The sequence below is a fragment of the Maylandia zebra genome, linkage group LG12 (assembly GCF_041146795.1).
Source record: "Maylandia zebra isolate NMK-2024a linkage group LG12, Mzebra_GT3a, whole genome shotgun sequence".
In the NCBI taxonomy this organism is placed as follows: Eukaryota; Metazoa; Chordata; class Actinopteri; order Cichliformes; family Cichlidae; genus Maylandia; species Maylandia zebra.
In genome coordinates, this window is record NC_135178.1 from 22,169,980 (window position 1) to 22,187,364 (window position 17,385).

Here is a 17,385-nt window from a genome sequence, read left to right on the forward strand (position 1 = left end):
AAGTTAAAATCGGTCCAAAAGTGTCAATTTTGTCCTCGTGTACTTTACGTGGGAGTCTTTGATTGGTAAACAGCAAATTAGACGCAAAGGCATGTGCTGAACGCACATCCTCTCATGTTTATCCCCCCCCCCCTACACACACACACACACACACACACACACACACACACACACACACACACACACACACACACACACACACAGCCCTCTGCTCTCTCATGACGTGTCCCCTGAGTGTCTGGATAATAGATAGTAGAGCTGGCGACCTGCGGGGGTCTTACAAAAACGGCGCTCATTGAGTGTGAGCGTCGCACAAGAGGAGAGGAGCCACATCACACACAGACAGCAAAGCAAACCGGCCTCTCATATCATCATTCAGCCGCCGCGGAAACAAGAGCAACTCGGAGGACTTCTCAACTTTTACGCACGGAAATCTGACATTTACGCACGATTTCAAAAGCATAATTTGACGAAGACACGGACAAAACCAACTTATTTACGGACGTGAGAGACTCTCGAGGATCTTACCTGAGCGGCGGGCCTTTGGGTTTCACTATTAATCGATAAAGCAGGTAATATAATCTGATGGCTCAAAGCTTTGGAGCAGATCAGTCAGATGGAGACTGATATGAAGACTGGCAAGTGAACTCGTAAAACAAAAACAAAAAAACGTTAAAAAAAAAAACTTTAAAAGCATTTTTGTTCAAGAATTTAAACTTCAAGAAAAGAGTAACCAGCTATGCCTCGTCCAGGGAAAAACTCTTACAGCGACCAGAAGCCTCCGTACTCCTACATATCACTCACAGCGATGGCTATTCAGAACTCAGCTGAAAAGATGCTGCCTCTGAGTGACATTTATAAGTTCATCATGGATCGCTTTCCATATTATCGAGAGAATACCCAGAGATGGCAGAATTCCCTGCGACACAACCTCTCATTTAACGACTGCTTCATCAAGATACCCCGTCGGCCTGATCAGCCGGGGAAAGGCAGCTTCTGGGCTCTTCATCCGGACTGCGGTGACATGTTTGAGAACGGCAGCTTCCTGAGGAGACGGAAGCGCTTCAAGGTGCTGCGTGCCGAGCATATGACCTGCAAGAGTTCCCCCATGATGCACTATTTCCACCATCACCACCATCACCCTGGCAGCAAGTTGGGCACTGCATCCAGCCACCACGACCACTCAGCCGCCCCTCCAAACGTGGGTCGCCTTCCTCACTTTCAGGGTTACGGGGGCATCACTTGCGCACAGCCCGGTGGGTTTAAACACCCATTTGCCATAGAGAACATTATAGGAAGGGACTACAAGGGTGTGATGGCCAGTGGGCTTCCCCTTACCTCGGTTATGCACCATCTGGGTTACCCGGTGCCCCCCCAGCTCAGCAGCATGGTCAATTCTATGTGGCCGCACGTCGGCATGCTCTCAGAGTCTATGGGTGGCGTATCCGTGCCAGCATCATCCGAGTACGCACCATTCAGCGTGTCAGCCAAGGGCCTGTACCACAACGCCAACGGGCAAACCCTGCCAGCCGTTCCAGTGCCAATAAAACCCACCCCGTCCCTGGGCCCCGTGCCGGGTTTGACGGGTCTGCAGTCCGGCCCGGCCCAGATCTGCTCACCGTCCTCACTGATGGAGAAAAGTGATCTGCTAGAGGGAAAAGGGAACCCTCTACACCCGGCCCTCCTGCTGTCCTAACCGGGTAAATTGCAGGCTATTTTTGAAAGAAAAGAAAAAAAATAAAGCGAGAAAGACATTGAGATTACCCGAAATAAGACTTATCAGAGACGACAAATAGATTACGTGCAGCTGTAAGAGCGTTGTAAAATTAAGTTTAACATTGTGCTGTGTAATGGATTTTTCATTAGACTCATGTTGATTGAAATCATGATTTATTTGCACAATTTGTGAGGGCATTTACCACATACTGTAATGTGGCACTGATAAATACAATCAGACTGGTAGAGATGCTAATCCCAAAGAAAGCTTTGATTTAGGAGACAAACAGTCCGAAATGATTTCAAATGCAAATCAACTGCTCTGTTTTTTGATTTTTGCTGTTATTCTACTTATTTTACTTCAATCATTGGCAGGCCTACCGGCTAAAGACAAGTAGACCTTCGTAATTTTTAATTAGGCCTGTTGCACTTTTTTGTGTATTCTCTAGCAGTGCATTAAAAATGTTATGCTTGTATTATAACACTATTTATCTGAAGATATTTATAAAGAACTTAAAACCAAATCCTTCGTGTTGTAGTTATTTAAATAACTGTTTACATTTGCACATCCTTTCAGGGACGACTGTGTTTGAAAAGCTGAGGAAAAAAATTCCAATAGACTCGGACATTCTTTTACATCAGTGGAAACAGACATTCAGGTCCCGACTTTTATCTATCAATTCCTCAGATGTGTAAATAAAGAAATACGTCTCTACCCTTATTAAATATTTTGATACTCTACAACAAGAAGTAATAACAAAAAGATCACTTCACATGCCACCTGTAGTTCTGTTTAATGCATAATAAATGGTCAGAATAATGAATTTATATTCCAGCTGTTTTTCTTTAAAAACATTATTTTCAATTATTGATTACAACTGATTACAGAAATAATATTAAATATATATTTGGCTCTAACTATGAGATATGGAGTACGAACTGTGAGAGTTAATATTTTTCACTGAACCAACATACGATGACATAAAAGTAATTTTTTACTTTTCTTCACTCTGGAGTCATCCAAGGAAGATCTAAACCCTCTTTGAACATCCAGTTCAAAAACAGAGCTGAATATCATATTACATGGTGTAACTGTTATATTTTAAGAGGATAATTTTAAGAATACTTATTATTCTATTTAAGAACAAAGATAGCAAAAAAAAAAATCTTGCTATCACCTTCCATAATTCATACTTAAGTGCACGCAATTGTCCACATTTGAGCATGTGTACATGTGCTGATGCACGCTGTGTTCAAGTGTGTGTATGATCTTCCAAAAGATGGATATGAGCAGCCAACATTTTGGACAGCAGCTCCACAACTTCAAAAGCAGGATCAAGTTTGCTCTTTTGTTTGTTCTGTTTAAGTCAAGCTTTGAAGCTTCTCCTCAACGGCAGCACAAAGCCCCAGGTTCAGCCCACTAAAAATGACTTATATTTAACCTCCTATCCCCTGTTTAGCATCCCAAAGGCTCTCACAGCCGACACTATTGTCACACCAGCCTCTGAACAAATAATTGAGATGCACCAGTGGAGGAGAGGCGTGGGAGTAAAAAATTAAAACCTATTCGGGTGTCATTGCTAACGAGCAGAATCTCCCTAATAGTGATGACCCTTATCTTTTCCTTTCTCATTCAATCCTTTTTATTTATTGTTATTTTATCACCATCATTTTGTTGTGTTATGCCTGACTTTTATTTATTTTATTTTATTTCTTTAGCATTTCTCTTTAGTTTTTTCTATCATGCCACCTCCTCTTTACTTTCTGTTCCATCTACACACACACATACACACTTTCTCTGCAGGGTGTCTGTAATTTCTAGTTAAAGGGAACTGAGATTTCTACAGCACACCCAAACTGTCTGTGTGAAAAGTGTGCCTGTGCCTGTAGGTGTGTGTGTATGTGTGTGGGTGTGTGGGTGTGTGTATGTGTGTTGCTTTAATTCCCTGATCAGCAGGCCTCAATGTCTTTAATAGTCCTCACTGCATTAGTGCATAATTAAATGCCACTAATTAAGACACAATAAGAGGAGTAATAATGCAGCCATTACTACCCTCCATGATCCTCTGTCTTCACAACACCGGAGTTGGATGCCTCTGGAATCATAATATCACATGAGCTCCCCTAATGTGCACATGTGTTTATGTGGAGGGGTAATAGGTGGTATTTTTGCTGTTCGGTCTTATAAGTAGGAACTGTGCTGGTTGTGTCAAAGCATTTAAAAGAATATGTTAAATGATTTTCAGCCTCAAGAGCAGGTAGTAAAATAGAGAAACAAAATGCTTTGGATGTCAGCTGAGTATGTATACCGGTTATAATTTAGATTACAAACAAAAATCTGTTCTGGCTGTGTGTTTTTGTTTTATATGGTAATAAAAAAACATATTTTTGATAGACTTTCTTAGTTTTCTCAAAAGAAGCAAGTGCACTGCAAATATCTCTCCACTCTGCTGTGATGGTTTAGCAGATATAAATTTGAACCTGATGCTTAATGTCAATAAACTGCAGAGTAATTTCATTAAATAAATTTTAAAAATTAATATGGTTTACCTCTTTCTCCAAAATGAAAATGTAATAACCACTGAGTCTCCTGTTTCCCGAGAGCATTAAAGAAATTTGTCTGCTGTGTGCAAATCCACTTACTTCAATTGGAAAAACATAAACTAATTATAAAAGCATAGAAAAATTGTAATTAACGACTCTTCTGCAAATAAAACTACATATGGAAGAGCTGAAACCTGGAGCTTTTTTCTCTTTAGACACTTAAATCAGCACAGGTGCACACTCCAGTGTAACACGGCCATTCCCAAAAGCTGAGGCATAAATAAAAGGCATAAAAGGCAATTAAAGAAGGAAAACAACTTATAAATATGTCCTAAAACACTGATCACTTACGACAAAGACCATATTCATACCCTGTATATTTTTATTATTTTTTTTGGAATTTGATTTAATTTGAACAACACAGTACGACGCTACATGAATTAATTTTAGCACTGATAAAAACATACCTGGAATTAATATGGGCCAACTCTTAACTCGGGACAAATGGTTCGACGTGTGAAATGTGAGTGTAAAAGAATAAAATGAGTCCTGTGAATGAATAAAACATTTAGGTCAGAGGTGGTTCACAGTCAACCCTCTGAAACATAACGTTGCGATCTTGAATAGAAGATGATGCATTAGTGGTAATTACCCGCACTTGATAGGGGCCAGGGTGACAAATTCTACATGCATTTTTCCTAATGATCAGTGAGGACAGGCCATCATGATGAGCAGCTTAATTCATCTGATCTGATGTGCTATTTCTTACTCATGCACACTGGCACACGCGCAAACCTTAAATATTATTCTTTGTTCCAGACAGCAGTCTTTTATTCAATATATCAGAACATCAGATGATTTAGAAATTTGCTCCAATTTCTTTAAACCTATAATTGTCATACAAGGATTCATTGTTCATCCACAGCTTGACTGACCATTAAAAACATCAGCAGAGCCATTCTAACTATAGATGGAGGTATGAAAATACATTACAGCAAACTCCTTGTTAAAAAGGTCTTTTTAATCACAGAGATAGGAAATCACATAAATGTCATGAAGATGTTATTATTAAATGTTAAAATTCAGTGATTTGTTTCGGAGTTTGCAGAAATGGGCTTCAATGATGGGGAAAAAATTGTCTCAAGCCTGCTACGTTTTCTTACTACACTTTTACCTGACGGTAAATGGAAACAAGAAAGAAAGAAAGAACGAAAGAAAGGCTATGAGAGATGTACACTGAACTTGTCAGTGGTAATATTATGACTTCTGATGCAATCTGAAGAGAGCTGTATCTGAAAATTAATCAGCTGCTCCTGGCATTCCCTAAAACCCGACTGAAAACCATTGGCAACCGAGCCTTTCCAGCTATCGTTCCCAAACTGTGGAATGATCTCTCTGCCCATGTTAGGATGGCCTCCTCATTGCCTCTTTTTTAAGACATGCTGGTAAACTCATCTTTATTCTTTGGCTTTTAACTCAAAGTGAGGTTGGTGTGCTCTTACTTTCTATTTATTATCAATACTATTGTTGTTGCTGATTTGTTGTGTGGTGTTTTGTGCCTTCTATAACACTTTGTCCAATTTGTGTGTGCTTTGTAAATAAATTGGTAATGGTAAAATATATGGATTACATATATTCTGTATATGCCACTGAAAGATAGGGGTACAACAATGGGAATGTACAAGGAGTCTTTGGAGGCATTTATTGCACTACTAACATACGCATACAGATCAATCTGGCTGCACAGAGCACTCACACTCACACACACTTGCAATCTTCACAAGAAAGAATACAAAGTGAAGTTTTAACTCTTTCATTACAGAAAAGATTAAATACTGTTACAAAAGAGAAGGAAAAGACTTTCACCTGAAACAAACTCATTGCGTGGCATCTCATCGTATCTCTTATTTCCTCCCCGAAACTGATTTCTGATTTGTGTTGTGAGAGTGAACACATAGGCTTTGTCACAGGAGAGAAGATTATCAAATATCATGATCACCAAGGTTCAACTGGTCGTCATACCAGCTTATCCAATTCAGGGTCGGGAGGGAGGCTGGAGCATATTCCAACTGCTGTAGGGTGAGACATGTTCGTCAGCATATAGACACTACATGAAATAATATTCAACACTTGCAAGAAAGGAAACATACCAGTGATAAGAAAAATGAGATTTCCACACAGAGTAATACATTTGTGAACACATCATACCGTTTATTAAAATATATTCAAATTAAATATACTGAAGTAAAGTAAATTGCAAAGGAGTTCCTTATGGATGACTAAATGAAGTTATTAATTTCATAATTACACTGAAGCTGCTAAACTTGTCTTTTGCATTAACAAATATAAAATTTGGATTCATAAAAAAGTAGATCTGATCTGTCAGCATCTAACAACCCAGAGAGCTCTTCTTAAAGCACGAGAAATTATGTCAGGTGTAATTGATCATGCTTAATTTGATTCAGTCTTAATTGATTGATTCATAATTCTTGTAATTAACTTAACTGTGAGTAAACTGTGAGTGAATCAATAGGGGCCATGAATAAAACCATAATTAAATCTTTATAATTTTCTATTTGAGAAATTTTATTTTATTTTTTAATGTCACTTTCTCTTGTATGACAACAAGATTATATAATTTACTATTCAGTCTTTTTATGTATTACTTTAATAGAATGAGCAAACGATCTGTTCTCTGAAGTAGTTTTTTGTTAAGTTTACTACATTGACTGTACTGTATAGTTGTGGTCCGTGTGATAACTCAGTATAACAGTGTATGTGATTCACTGCAATCAGGCAGCTGGCATACGGATTTTTTCTGCTCTTATCTTAATCAAACGATCGGCTTGCCATATTCATTGCTGTGGTATTTAATAGGGGGACAAGGGGACAGTCATCTGGCACGTGTCGACAGGAGTCAGCGTGAACCAATGAAAAGACCATCTGAGGGGAATTAGCATACTGGCATCAGGCCTGGAGACAGAGAGAAGCTGTCAGGGGAAATAGTCCTAACGACAGGTCACTCTGGACCGCTGCACATTACTATAACTCTTGTCCTTTCTCTGTAATGTATTGCATTCCCTCTCCAACTTGTCTCTTTTACTGTCTCTCTTTTTTTTCCATCGTCACTACTCTGCACCAGAGTCCTCCATCATTCTTCTTTGTCATTCTATTATGTTGGGTGTGATGTACCCAAAGAGAATCTTTGGGTTTTTTTCTTTTATCAAAAACAGTTTCTACGTCATCCCCCAGCCATATCTCCATCATTCAGCCTCTACAACCCACCACTCCTCTTTCTCCTTAATAATTACCCGATGATTCACTGATCCAGGGTCAAATTTAATCCACCCCCGTGGTTGAAGTGTATTGTCTCTGTTCTGTCGTCAGAGCAAGGTCATCTGACGCAGCTCATATCATCATCATCAATCTGCCAACTTTCTTTATTGGCCCAAATTATTACAGCTTATTAGCCATTATTACCCTTAATTATCAATTCAAAATAGGTCAGTGGTTCACCTTCTCTGGCCTGCTTCCCATTGTTTCTCCTCTCTGACTTCCCCGCTTCTTCACTTTCTCTAAAGAGTTCGGACAAAGAAGTTCTGTGGCCAAAAGAACTTCAGCAGTTTGTCAGAGGTTAAGTGCTTTGTAAGAAAATGAGTGCTCGTATGGGCCCATTTGAATCGCCAGTAATAGAGATTAAAGTGAAATGGAAATGAACAAGTGTGTCATCAGCTCTCTCCCTGCTGAGTTTGTACTTGAAATTTTCAATCTCATTACACAATGTCAAAACATGATGACTGGTAGTGTTTCAGTGAAAACCCTATAACAAAGGTTTGAATTAATACAACTGCCAGGACTCGATTATTAGTTTATTGGTGCAAGAATAAGCAAAGATGTAATTTGATGGTTTCTCATAGAGTTCCTTTAAAATTTAAAGAAATAAAATATGATACAAATATTACAGATTTTGCCTTTTTTGTGTTGTGACTAATGTCATATGTCTTTTCTGTATGTCCCTAAACAATTTCTTTTTGTATTTTGTATATGTATCGATTAATACATCCATTTAATTACAAAAGTGTAATCGAAAAAAAACTTTCTTTGTTTCACTTCATATTGGAAAGTTCTCCTCTTTGTAACACATGTTATTCATTGTTAGGTACACAGCTTTACAATATAAGGCAAAATTACTGAATCATTACAACTCAGTTCAGCTGCAAAGACATTAAATTGATTTATTCTTTAAAAAAATGGAAAAAGACTTGCTTTGAAGAACTGGTAGAACAAACATGTCTGATTGATCTTTGATCACCAGGCACCAGAAGTCTTTTCTGCCGCATTGAGCAACTGAACTGAATCAGCAAGACTATAACCATTTTTCTTACTGAGCATGTTCCAAAGAATCAGCTTCCATGAAACACAGTCGAAGTTTCTATTGTTCCTTTCTTGTGAAGAAGGAAGGCAACAAAGGTCACTTTTAGCCCTGGGCAGGTGGTTAGCAGGGTTAAGTTACAGCCTCCAGAAGGGGAAGAAATACACTGCATCAATAATAACAATAATGATGTGCAAGAACACAGAATGATTTTTAATACATTGGCTCTTTTCTTTTTATCCATTTTTAGGCTGGTTTGTAAGACAAATGATAAGAACCTGTTTGTCCCTACAGCAGTCATTATCAACCAACAGCCACTAGTCACTTAGCTATTCTGTAGCTATAATAAAAGGAATAAAACTGGGTTTTTTTCATGATGTATTGAACTATATGTGGAATGCTTTTAGACAACATTAAAGTGTAGCTTTCTTGCGTAGCATAAAGTGAATTTTAAACTGATTGCAAATAACTTTAATGAGAGATTGTTGAATAAAAGAGTAATTCACTTAGTTTAAGCTTAGCTGATATTTATTTGTCACATTTTTTTCTTTATTTGAAAGCCTGGTAACACATTAAGCATGGATGGACAAACAAGAGACATCGTGGTGTCTGAGACAATTAACGTCTGCAAATCACAAAAATGAAAGGTGCATATAGGATTAAGACCTTTAAAGCATTATGGTTGATTAGTTAACATAATATTCCACACACTGAATTAACAAAATGAAGCCTACAAAATATAAATGATTGAATTATCATTTTAAAATGTTAGGCTCCAGAACAAAAACGGTTTTTACACTAATGCACTCAACAGCGATGGTGCATTTGGCAACAATGTGCCGTTCTCTCGTTAACGTTAATTGGAGCTGTGGCAGCAGTTAAAGGCAAGGTCCTCCTCTGACTCCTAATCATTTAACTCTCCATTACAGAGAGCACTCTGGGTTTTTATTGCTGTAATAAAGTTGATCTTCACTACCACAAAAAGCCTCCTGACCCCTGGGTGACGTGGAGACCCCAGACTCACTGTATTCATCATCTTGATATTGAATTGAATTGAACTGAATCTTTATTTTGAACATCTTTGTCACAGGCTCTGTTTATAGAGGCAGCCACACAGGGTCGGACAATGTTTGTTACTGTAATCTTTACCCAGAACAATAATATACAATATACATGTTTTGCGTATGTGCTTGTCTATATGGACAAATCTGACTACCATTTAGTTTTCCAGTTGTTTTATAGATGTTATAATAATAATGAGGCTATACAAAAATATTAACTATAAGTCATGCATTTACCAAAGAGAGGTTTGAGGTACTAAAAATATATTTAATCCATGTATGCCCTCTTGTGGTCAGATAATTAACTGCACAAAAGCCTGTATGTTCATATATATTTTTTAATTATTATTATTATTTTATTAAATAGGATCGATGTAGTTTAACATGGTTCCAGTGGTGACATGAAATTGAATTGCTACTTAAAGCTGTAGCTAATTTCCAGGTCTTACATTCACAATACAATTTTTTTTTTCAATTGTATAAAATCACAAAACCCTACAGATAGAAAACTACAATAAGTGCACATTAACTAGGAAAAAGATAAAGAAATATAATATTAAGGGAAAATTAATTAAGATATGGCTCCTAAAATTCTCAAACTTAAATTTATTTATGGGGCACATTAAAAAGAAAAAGGTGGACTGGAAAACAAACAAACAAACAAAAAAGGTTATAGATAAAAAATAAATATATATACAGTTTAGTGGGTGCTAAAGAGACAGTCATGGCCTAAAAGGTAAAAAAAAATGCAAAAAAAAAAAAGGGAAAGAAAGAAAGAAAGAAAAAAAAGGATGTCTGCACAATTATGAAATTTGCATAATTGAGCTCATAGTTGCTTTTACTGTGAAAGATTTAATACCTGTAATTAATCTGAGTTTAGTTGGAGGTTTGTCCCATAGATGAGTAGACTTTATGGAGAATGCTGCTGATTGTTCAAATTTAGATCTCCAATGTGCTATTTTAGAGTTGAAACTCACCACGTTCCTCATGACTCGTGTTACTGTCTTGTCTCCGGGCAGAATTACGAGCCAGGAAACAATATAATCTAGATTAATGCTTGGTAATGGAAATCTGGTGCTTGTTATCTGGAACGGGAGAAAAATTTAATTACAATCTCGATGTTAACCATCGGGCAGAAAGTGACAAAAGCACATGGACAAGACAAAGTGTGTTAGTCAATGAAAATCTGGTTTTTGGTTTCATTGTGTAAGAATGTGATACTAAAAATGTAGGAAGCAGGTCATTTAAATCCTGGAAATGTCTGAATAGAATCAAATGAGGAATGAATTCATCTTGAGCTGATTTGGCATGTAGCATTATAATTCAGATCGGAACACAATGGTATCATCATCCATATTTATATAGTTAAGTTTCACCTTCATGACAACACATAGAGACTGAAGCCTGTCTAGACTTTAGGTCAGTTGTGTGTCTGCATTACCAGCTGTTTAAAGGTCAGAGGACCTTTGAGGTGGTGGCTCCTGTCTTTGAACTGCTTTGAACAAGAGGGCAGCTCTCTGTGAAAAGTCGATTATGCTTACGTCATTATGATCAAAATAGCACGTTTCAGTGATCAATCATGTGTTTTAATCACATGAACATCATTCTCTTCAGCACTTTATGACTAATACATTATGTTTTGGGACATCTTTTAATAAATATTCCGAGTGCTCAAGATGTCTTACATGTTTACATGCAGTTATCGGATGTATTTAATGTCATCCATTTGAGGCAGAGGCAGAGATACGTGGTCTCAGCATTCTGTCAGTGGGCTGGTTTGGATTTTTGTTTTTTTGGAAAATCACAAAAAGACTTCCAAGCTGACCTTTACAAAACTTAATCCACGAGTGGACAAGTGGAGCATGAGCAAATTAAGAATCCATTAAAATTTGTAGCAAATCTGGATCGATTTAAAACCACAAAGACAGGGCAGGAGCATTTTCTGTATATTTTAAATTTGCACTTCACATGTTTGCTTGTAGGTTCATGTGTAATTTAGAGCAGGGTGTGTCTTTGTTGACTGTAACCATTCTTCTTTTATTGTTTAAAACATGGACATTAGAGTAATGATGTAATTTGTCTCAACTCGATGCCAAGCTGACATCGCACCATTCCAGCACAACTAAACACATCACTCTGATTTGCCACCCACCCAGAAACACTCATCACTCTGTGTTTGTTACGTGTACTCTTGTGTATGTCTGCTTAGGAAATGTTGCTTAATCCAGGCGGAGGCGTCAGATCAGTCAGACAGAGCCTCACCCTTACCTTTAAAACCTCACTGACACATGTGTCACACACACAGGCAGGTCTCTCTCTGGACAAAGACACATCACAACCCCAAAGGTAAGAAGAAAAAAATTATTTCACCATTTGGCAAAACTGTTTTATTTCTGAAAAGTGTGCTATTCTGTTCCAAGATTTCTATATTGGATTAAATAATACTTTACTCTTGTCACCAAAGGTGGGGAAAGGGAACTACATTCAAATCCTTAAATCAACATTAAACAGCCATGTGGGTCCTTGAGAAGATCAGGGAGAGCATGGAGAGCCTTCCTAAGGAGTTGAGTCGTTACATTGGAAAGAATGAGGAGGATACACTTTTCCCTTCAAAGGCTAGCCTCTCAAGGAATCTGCACAACAATGTCCTAACCCCAGACATGATCCCAGAGTTCTGTCTGCCTCCACGGCTTCGCAGGCAAAGCCCACTGCTAGAAGCTGAGGAAAAGCCACTGTTTGTATTCGGTCAGAACCAGATTCCTAAGAGTAGGCAGATTTCAGATACGCATGTAAAGACAAAGGATGTGAAGACAAAAAATGGTGACACATCAATGGCCTGGAAAGCTACAAAGAAGCCTTTGCCATTCTCTGCAGAGAGCTACGGCCTGGGTGGAATTTATGAGAGCCCCAACACTCGGAGGAAAGAGTCTTTGTTCCACTCAAAACGCCCTGTTTATCTGCTTGATAGAAATATGCCTACTGCAGCACCAAGACTGGCAAAAGAGACTAATCTTCCCAAGAAAACTTTATCTGGATTCCTTCCGGTGTTTTTATGCAAGAGTATGTCTGAGACAGAAAGCGAGACACCTTCTTCCAGTGACTCCTCTCCCCTCAGTTCACCTTATTGTGTCAAATCCTCCCTTTATGTCTCATCAAGCAGTGGCCGCCTTAAAGGTACAGTATCTTGCCCTTCATTAATTGACAGTAAGACGGGCAGGAGGAAGTGGAAGAGAGGGGATTTAACAGCCTCACTCAGCAGCCCATCAAGCTTAGAGGAAAACTCAGCCAACCTAACTCCACCAGCCCTCCTCCCGATGGATGCTCTGCAGTGCCAGGAAAGACTTCAGCGGGAGCATGTCCTCCCATTGCAGGGCCATGGCAGAGTGCGCCTTTCCGCTGAGCACACCAAATTCTCCGACAGGTCGTCGTCATCCTTATCCACAGTCCGAGTATGTGTGGTGTCTGTGGAAGGCCTGTGGAGTGATACTGACCGACAGACACTGAACTGTGCAGTGAGTCTGTGTCTGACTCCCGGGAAGCTGCAACAGCAGGAGAGTGCCACCATCAGGAACTGCCGGAGCCCAGTTTTCAATGAAGATTTCTACTTCACAGAGCTGAGTCAGAAAGATCTAATGGAAATGCAGCTTAGGTTGAAAGTAGTGCATAAAGCTGCAGCTGGAACTCTGAGAAGGGGGAAAGTGATGGGAGTGATCACCAAACCTCTGTCTCAGCTGCTTATTTGAAATAAACAGGCAGAAAAATAGTTTTTTGTATCACAGTATGAAAACTGCATGTGTTGTATATTACATGTGATAAAATTATGATGTCTTAAAACTATTAAAATGTTGATCTCCTCCATACCTGCTTCATGCCCTGGAGGACGGGGCTGTGGCCCCCCCACGCCCTCTAGCAGATCATTACATGAAGGAACCTTTTAAAAACAAGCGCGTTCATGCTCACAGGTGTACACACGGGTGCTCACACACACAAACGACACCCTTTTTGGCTCCTACCTCAAAGCACACTGTGCGCTGTCGATCCAACGTGCAGTGCAATAATGTTTAATATTTAGTATTTACTGTTATATTCCCATATATCATCGTGATGTTGTTTATTCTATTGCTCTCGTTTTCTTCTGCTTGTTTTCTTTTTTAATTCTCAACAGGTGAAATTAAAAAACAAAAACAAAAAAAACAGTAACATGTAATATTTAGTATCTACTGTCTATCACAACGTTTCCCAACCAGAAGCCGTGGGTGGATAAAACCATCCGCGACGCTCTGAGATCCCGCACCGCTGCCTACAACACGGGACTCACAACGGGGGACATGGACCCGTACAAAGCCGCGTCATATAACGTGCGGAGGGCGGTGAAAGAGGCGAAGCAGCGCTACGGGAGGAAACTAGAGTCACAACTCCAACAGAGTGACTCTAGGAGCCTGTGGCGGGGACTAAGGACAATAACGGACTATAAAGCACCAACAACCGGTATGACGAACACGGCCGTGACTCTGGCAGACGAGCTGAACACTTTCTATGCTCGCTTCGAGGCTGCAGCTAAGGTCTCCAACAATGCCAGTGTTAGCGGCGCTAACGGCTGCAGACAGGAAGATACTGCCAGCACCGGAAACGTGCTCGTCCTCTCCGAGCATGAAGTAAGGAGAGCCTTCAAGAGAGTGAACACCAGGAAAGCAGCAGGACCAGACGGCATCCCAGGTCGTATCCTAAGAGACTGCGCATACCAGCTAGCTCCTGTGTTCACTGAGATATTCAATATCTCTTTATCTCAGTCGGTGATCCCCACATGCTTCAAAGAGTCCATCATTGTTCCTGTCCCGAAGAAACCCCACCCTGCTTCTCTCAATGACTATCGCCCTGTAGCCCTCACCTCAGTAGTGATGAAGTGCTTTGAACGCCTGGTCAGAGACTTCATCATTTCTTCACTACCAGACACACTGGACCCACTACAGTTTGCTTACCGTCCAAATCGTTCCACAGACGATGCGATCTCTCATCTCCTCCACACATCACTCACTCACTTGGACACTAGAAGGGGGAATTATGTTAAAATGCTCTTCATAGACTACAGCTCTGCATTTAATACCATAATTCCCTCCACACTCACCACCAAGCTGGAGCATCTGGGACTCAGCTCATCTATGTGTCAGTGGATCTCCAACTTCCTAACTGGCAGACCACAGGCAGTAAGGATGGGCGGACATGTCTCAGCCTCCACCACTCTCAGCACTGGCGCCCCCCAGGGGTGTGTTCTGAGCCCCCTGCTGTACTCTTTGTACACATATGACTGTGTGGCCACTACCAGCTCCACCACCATCATCAAGTTTGCTGACGACACCGTCGTGGTGGGCCTGATCTCTGATAACAACGAGACGGCCTACCTGAAGGAGATTAGGAATCTGGAGAACTGGTGCCAGAGGAACAACCTCCTTCTAAACGTCAGTAAGACAAAGGAGCTGATAGTGGACTTCAGCACTAAGCAGGAGAGGAACTACCAGACCCCCGTCATCAACGAGTGCCCAGTGGAGAGAGTGGACAGCTTCAAATACCTCGGAGTTCACATCACGCAGGACCTGTCATGGTCCTGTCACATCAACACCGTGGTGAAAAAGGCCCGACAGCGTCTCTACCACCTCAGACGCTTGAGAGACTTCCAACTGCCCTCCAAGGTGCTCAGGAACTTTTACTCGTGCACCATAGAGAGCATCCTGACGGGAAACATCTTAACCTGGTTCGGGAACAGCACCATGCAGGACAGACGAGCTCTACAGAGGGTTGTGCGGTCAGCTGAGCGCACCATCCGCTCCGAGCTCCCTGACCTGCACTCAATCTACAGCAGGCGGTGCTGGACCAAGGCCAGGAAGATCGTGAAGGACCTCAGCCATCCCAACAACAGACTGTTCTCTCTGTTGAGGTCAGGAAAGCGATTCCGCTCCCTGAAGACCAACACAGAGAGACTGAGGAGGAGCTTCTTCCCGCAGGCGATACGGTCTCTCAATCACACCACCACACAGTACTGACCCACACATACAGTTCTTACACACACTGGACATTCTGGACATTGTTTTTGCACAACACTGGTCACTATATTCTTAATTTCCGGTTAATACTTGTACAGCTGCTGTTATTGTGTATATATTTATTTATATTTAGATTTCTTCATACATTCTTATATAGTTCTATATTGTGTATTTTGTTGTACAGTTATTTTATTTTCAACTTTAATTTATATATTTTATCTTATTCCTTCCCAGTTAAATTTACCCTTCATTCTAATTTGTGTTGTACAGTTATTTCATTTTTAACCTTAATTTATATTTTATTCCTTCTTAGTTAAATTTACCCCTTTTTAATTTTTCATATTTATTTCCTATCTTATTCATAGCCTTTTCCTTTTTTGTTTTCTTTAGGTCACGAGCAGTTGTCCAAGCATTTCACTACATATCGTACTGTGTATGACTGTGTACGTGACAAATAAAATTTGAATTTGAATTTGAATTTATCTACTGTTAGCTAGTTTATTGTGATGGTGTTGGTTTTATTATGTTGCTCTTTGTTGTTTGTTTTATCTTCTGTTTTTTTTTATCTCCATACAGGTGATCCAGGTGTTTTGTTTGTTTGTTTTTTCTTCCCCCCTTTCTCACCATCTCTTCTCCCCTCTATTTTTCTTTCGCTCCCTCTCTTTCTTTCATTCTTTCTCCCTGTCCTATTCCCCAGTCATGTCTGTCCCATCTTTAAAAATTGAAAATAAAATAAATACATAATTATAATAAAGGTCAATCAAATGGACCAATATGGCAAGGCCATGATGATCCACTTGGTAAAGTAAATCCACTTGGCATCTTTCTTGGCCTTCAGACAACAATTCTGATGGCTAAAGATCCAAACGGGACAGGCAAAAAACCCCCAAAAAACCCCAAAAACCTATTAAAATGTGTAAAAAGGAAAATGTTGAAAAGGGAGACAACCAGTGAGCAAATATGTTAGTTAGCAATGAGCTCTTGAGCATAGTAAGGCATTTAGCTGTTAAGCAGATATTTCTCTCAGCAGAGCTTTGAGTTTAGAGCACACTTACTGTACTTTCATCAGATGGTCACAATATGTGCCTGCACTGAATGTTAATGTTGCTGTTTAAGATGTACAAATAGGCAGCTGTTTGGTAATGTTCAGCATAAAACTGTCAGCTCTTCTGTTTCTCTGCTGAACCATATCCAAATACGCTCTCTTCTGTTTATCTCTGTCATGCTACTCTATTGTACGGCCCTGTTATGCCATTTATATTAAACACTGTACTGAGTGATGAAGTCTGAACTGTAGAGGTTTGTAAATATGACTTGTGCCCAGAACTTTGAACTCAGCAGTTAGAAATCTTAGAGGATACAAATCAGACCACATAAAACCAGTCTCAGTCCCAGTCTTCCTCGTACTAATGTTTCTTCTGCTGACACAATTAAATTACCTGAATAAATCAGTTAAGTGATTCAATTTGATTCCAAAAGTGATTTCTTTTATTCATTTATTACAATTTCACATTCGTAAAGCCAAAAAAATATGACCCTTGACCTTAAAAAAAGAACTTAGAAACGTGGAAACTTAACTTAAAAAGTCAGATTTACTTCTATAATCTTACGAGCGTGAATGATACAAAATATAAAACTAAAGGAACTAGGAAAG

At 39.6% G+C, this 17,385-nt stretch overlaps 2 protein-coding genes across 2 annotated transcripts; both read left to right on the top strand.

Moving 5' to 3' along the window:
- Nucleotides 1-330: 330 nt before the first annotated feature.
- foxb2 (forkhead box B2) lies at nt 331-2,223 on the top strand. The gene has a single exon (XM_004547324.2). It carries the CDS (start codon nt 740-742, stop codon nt 1,694-1,696), a length of 957 nt encoding a protein of 318 aa, XP_004547381.2. The 5' UTR covers nt 331-739; the 3' UTR covers nt 1,697-2,223.
- A 9,983-nt stretch (nt 2,224-12,206) lies between these two features.
- LOC101485885 (C2 calcium-dependent domain-containing protein 4C) lies at nt 12,207-13,436 on the top strand. The gene has a single exon (XM_004547352.1). It carries the CDS (start codon nt 12,207-12,209, stop codon nt 13,434-13,436), a length of 1,230 nt encoding a protein of 409 aa, XP_004547409.1.
- Nucleotides 13,437-17,385: the final 3,949 nt, after the last annotated feature.

Coding starts and splice junctions, on each gene's coding strand:
- foxb2 (XM_004547324.2), top strand. CDS start 740: ATGCCTCGTCCAGGGAAAAACTCTTACAGCGACCAGAAGCCTCCGTAC.
- LOC101485885 (XM_004547352.1), top strand. CDS start 12,207: ATGTGGGTCCTTGAGAAGATCAGGGAGAGCATGGAGAGCCTTCCTAAG.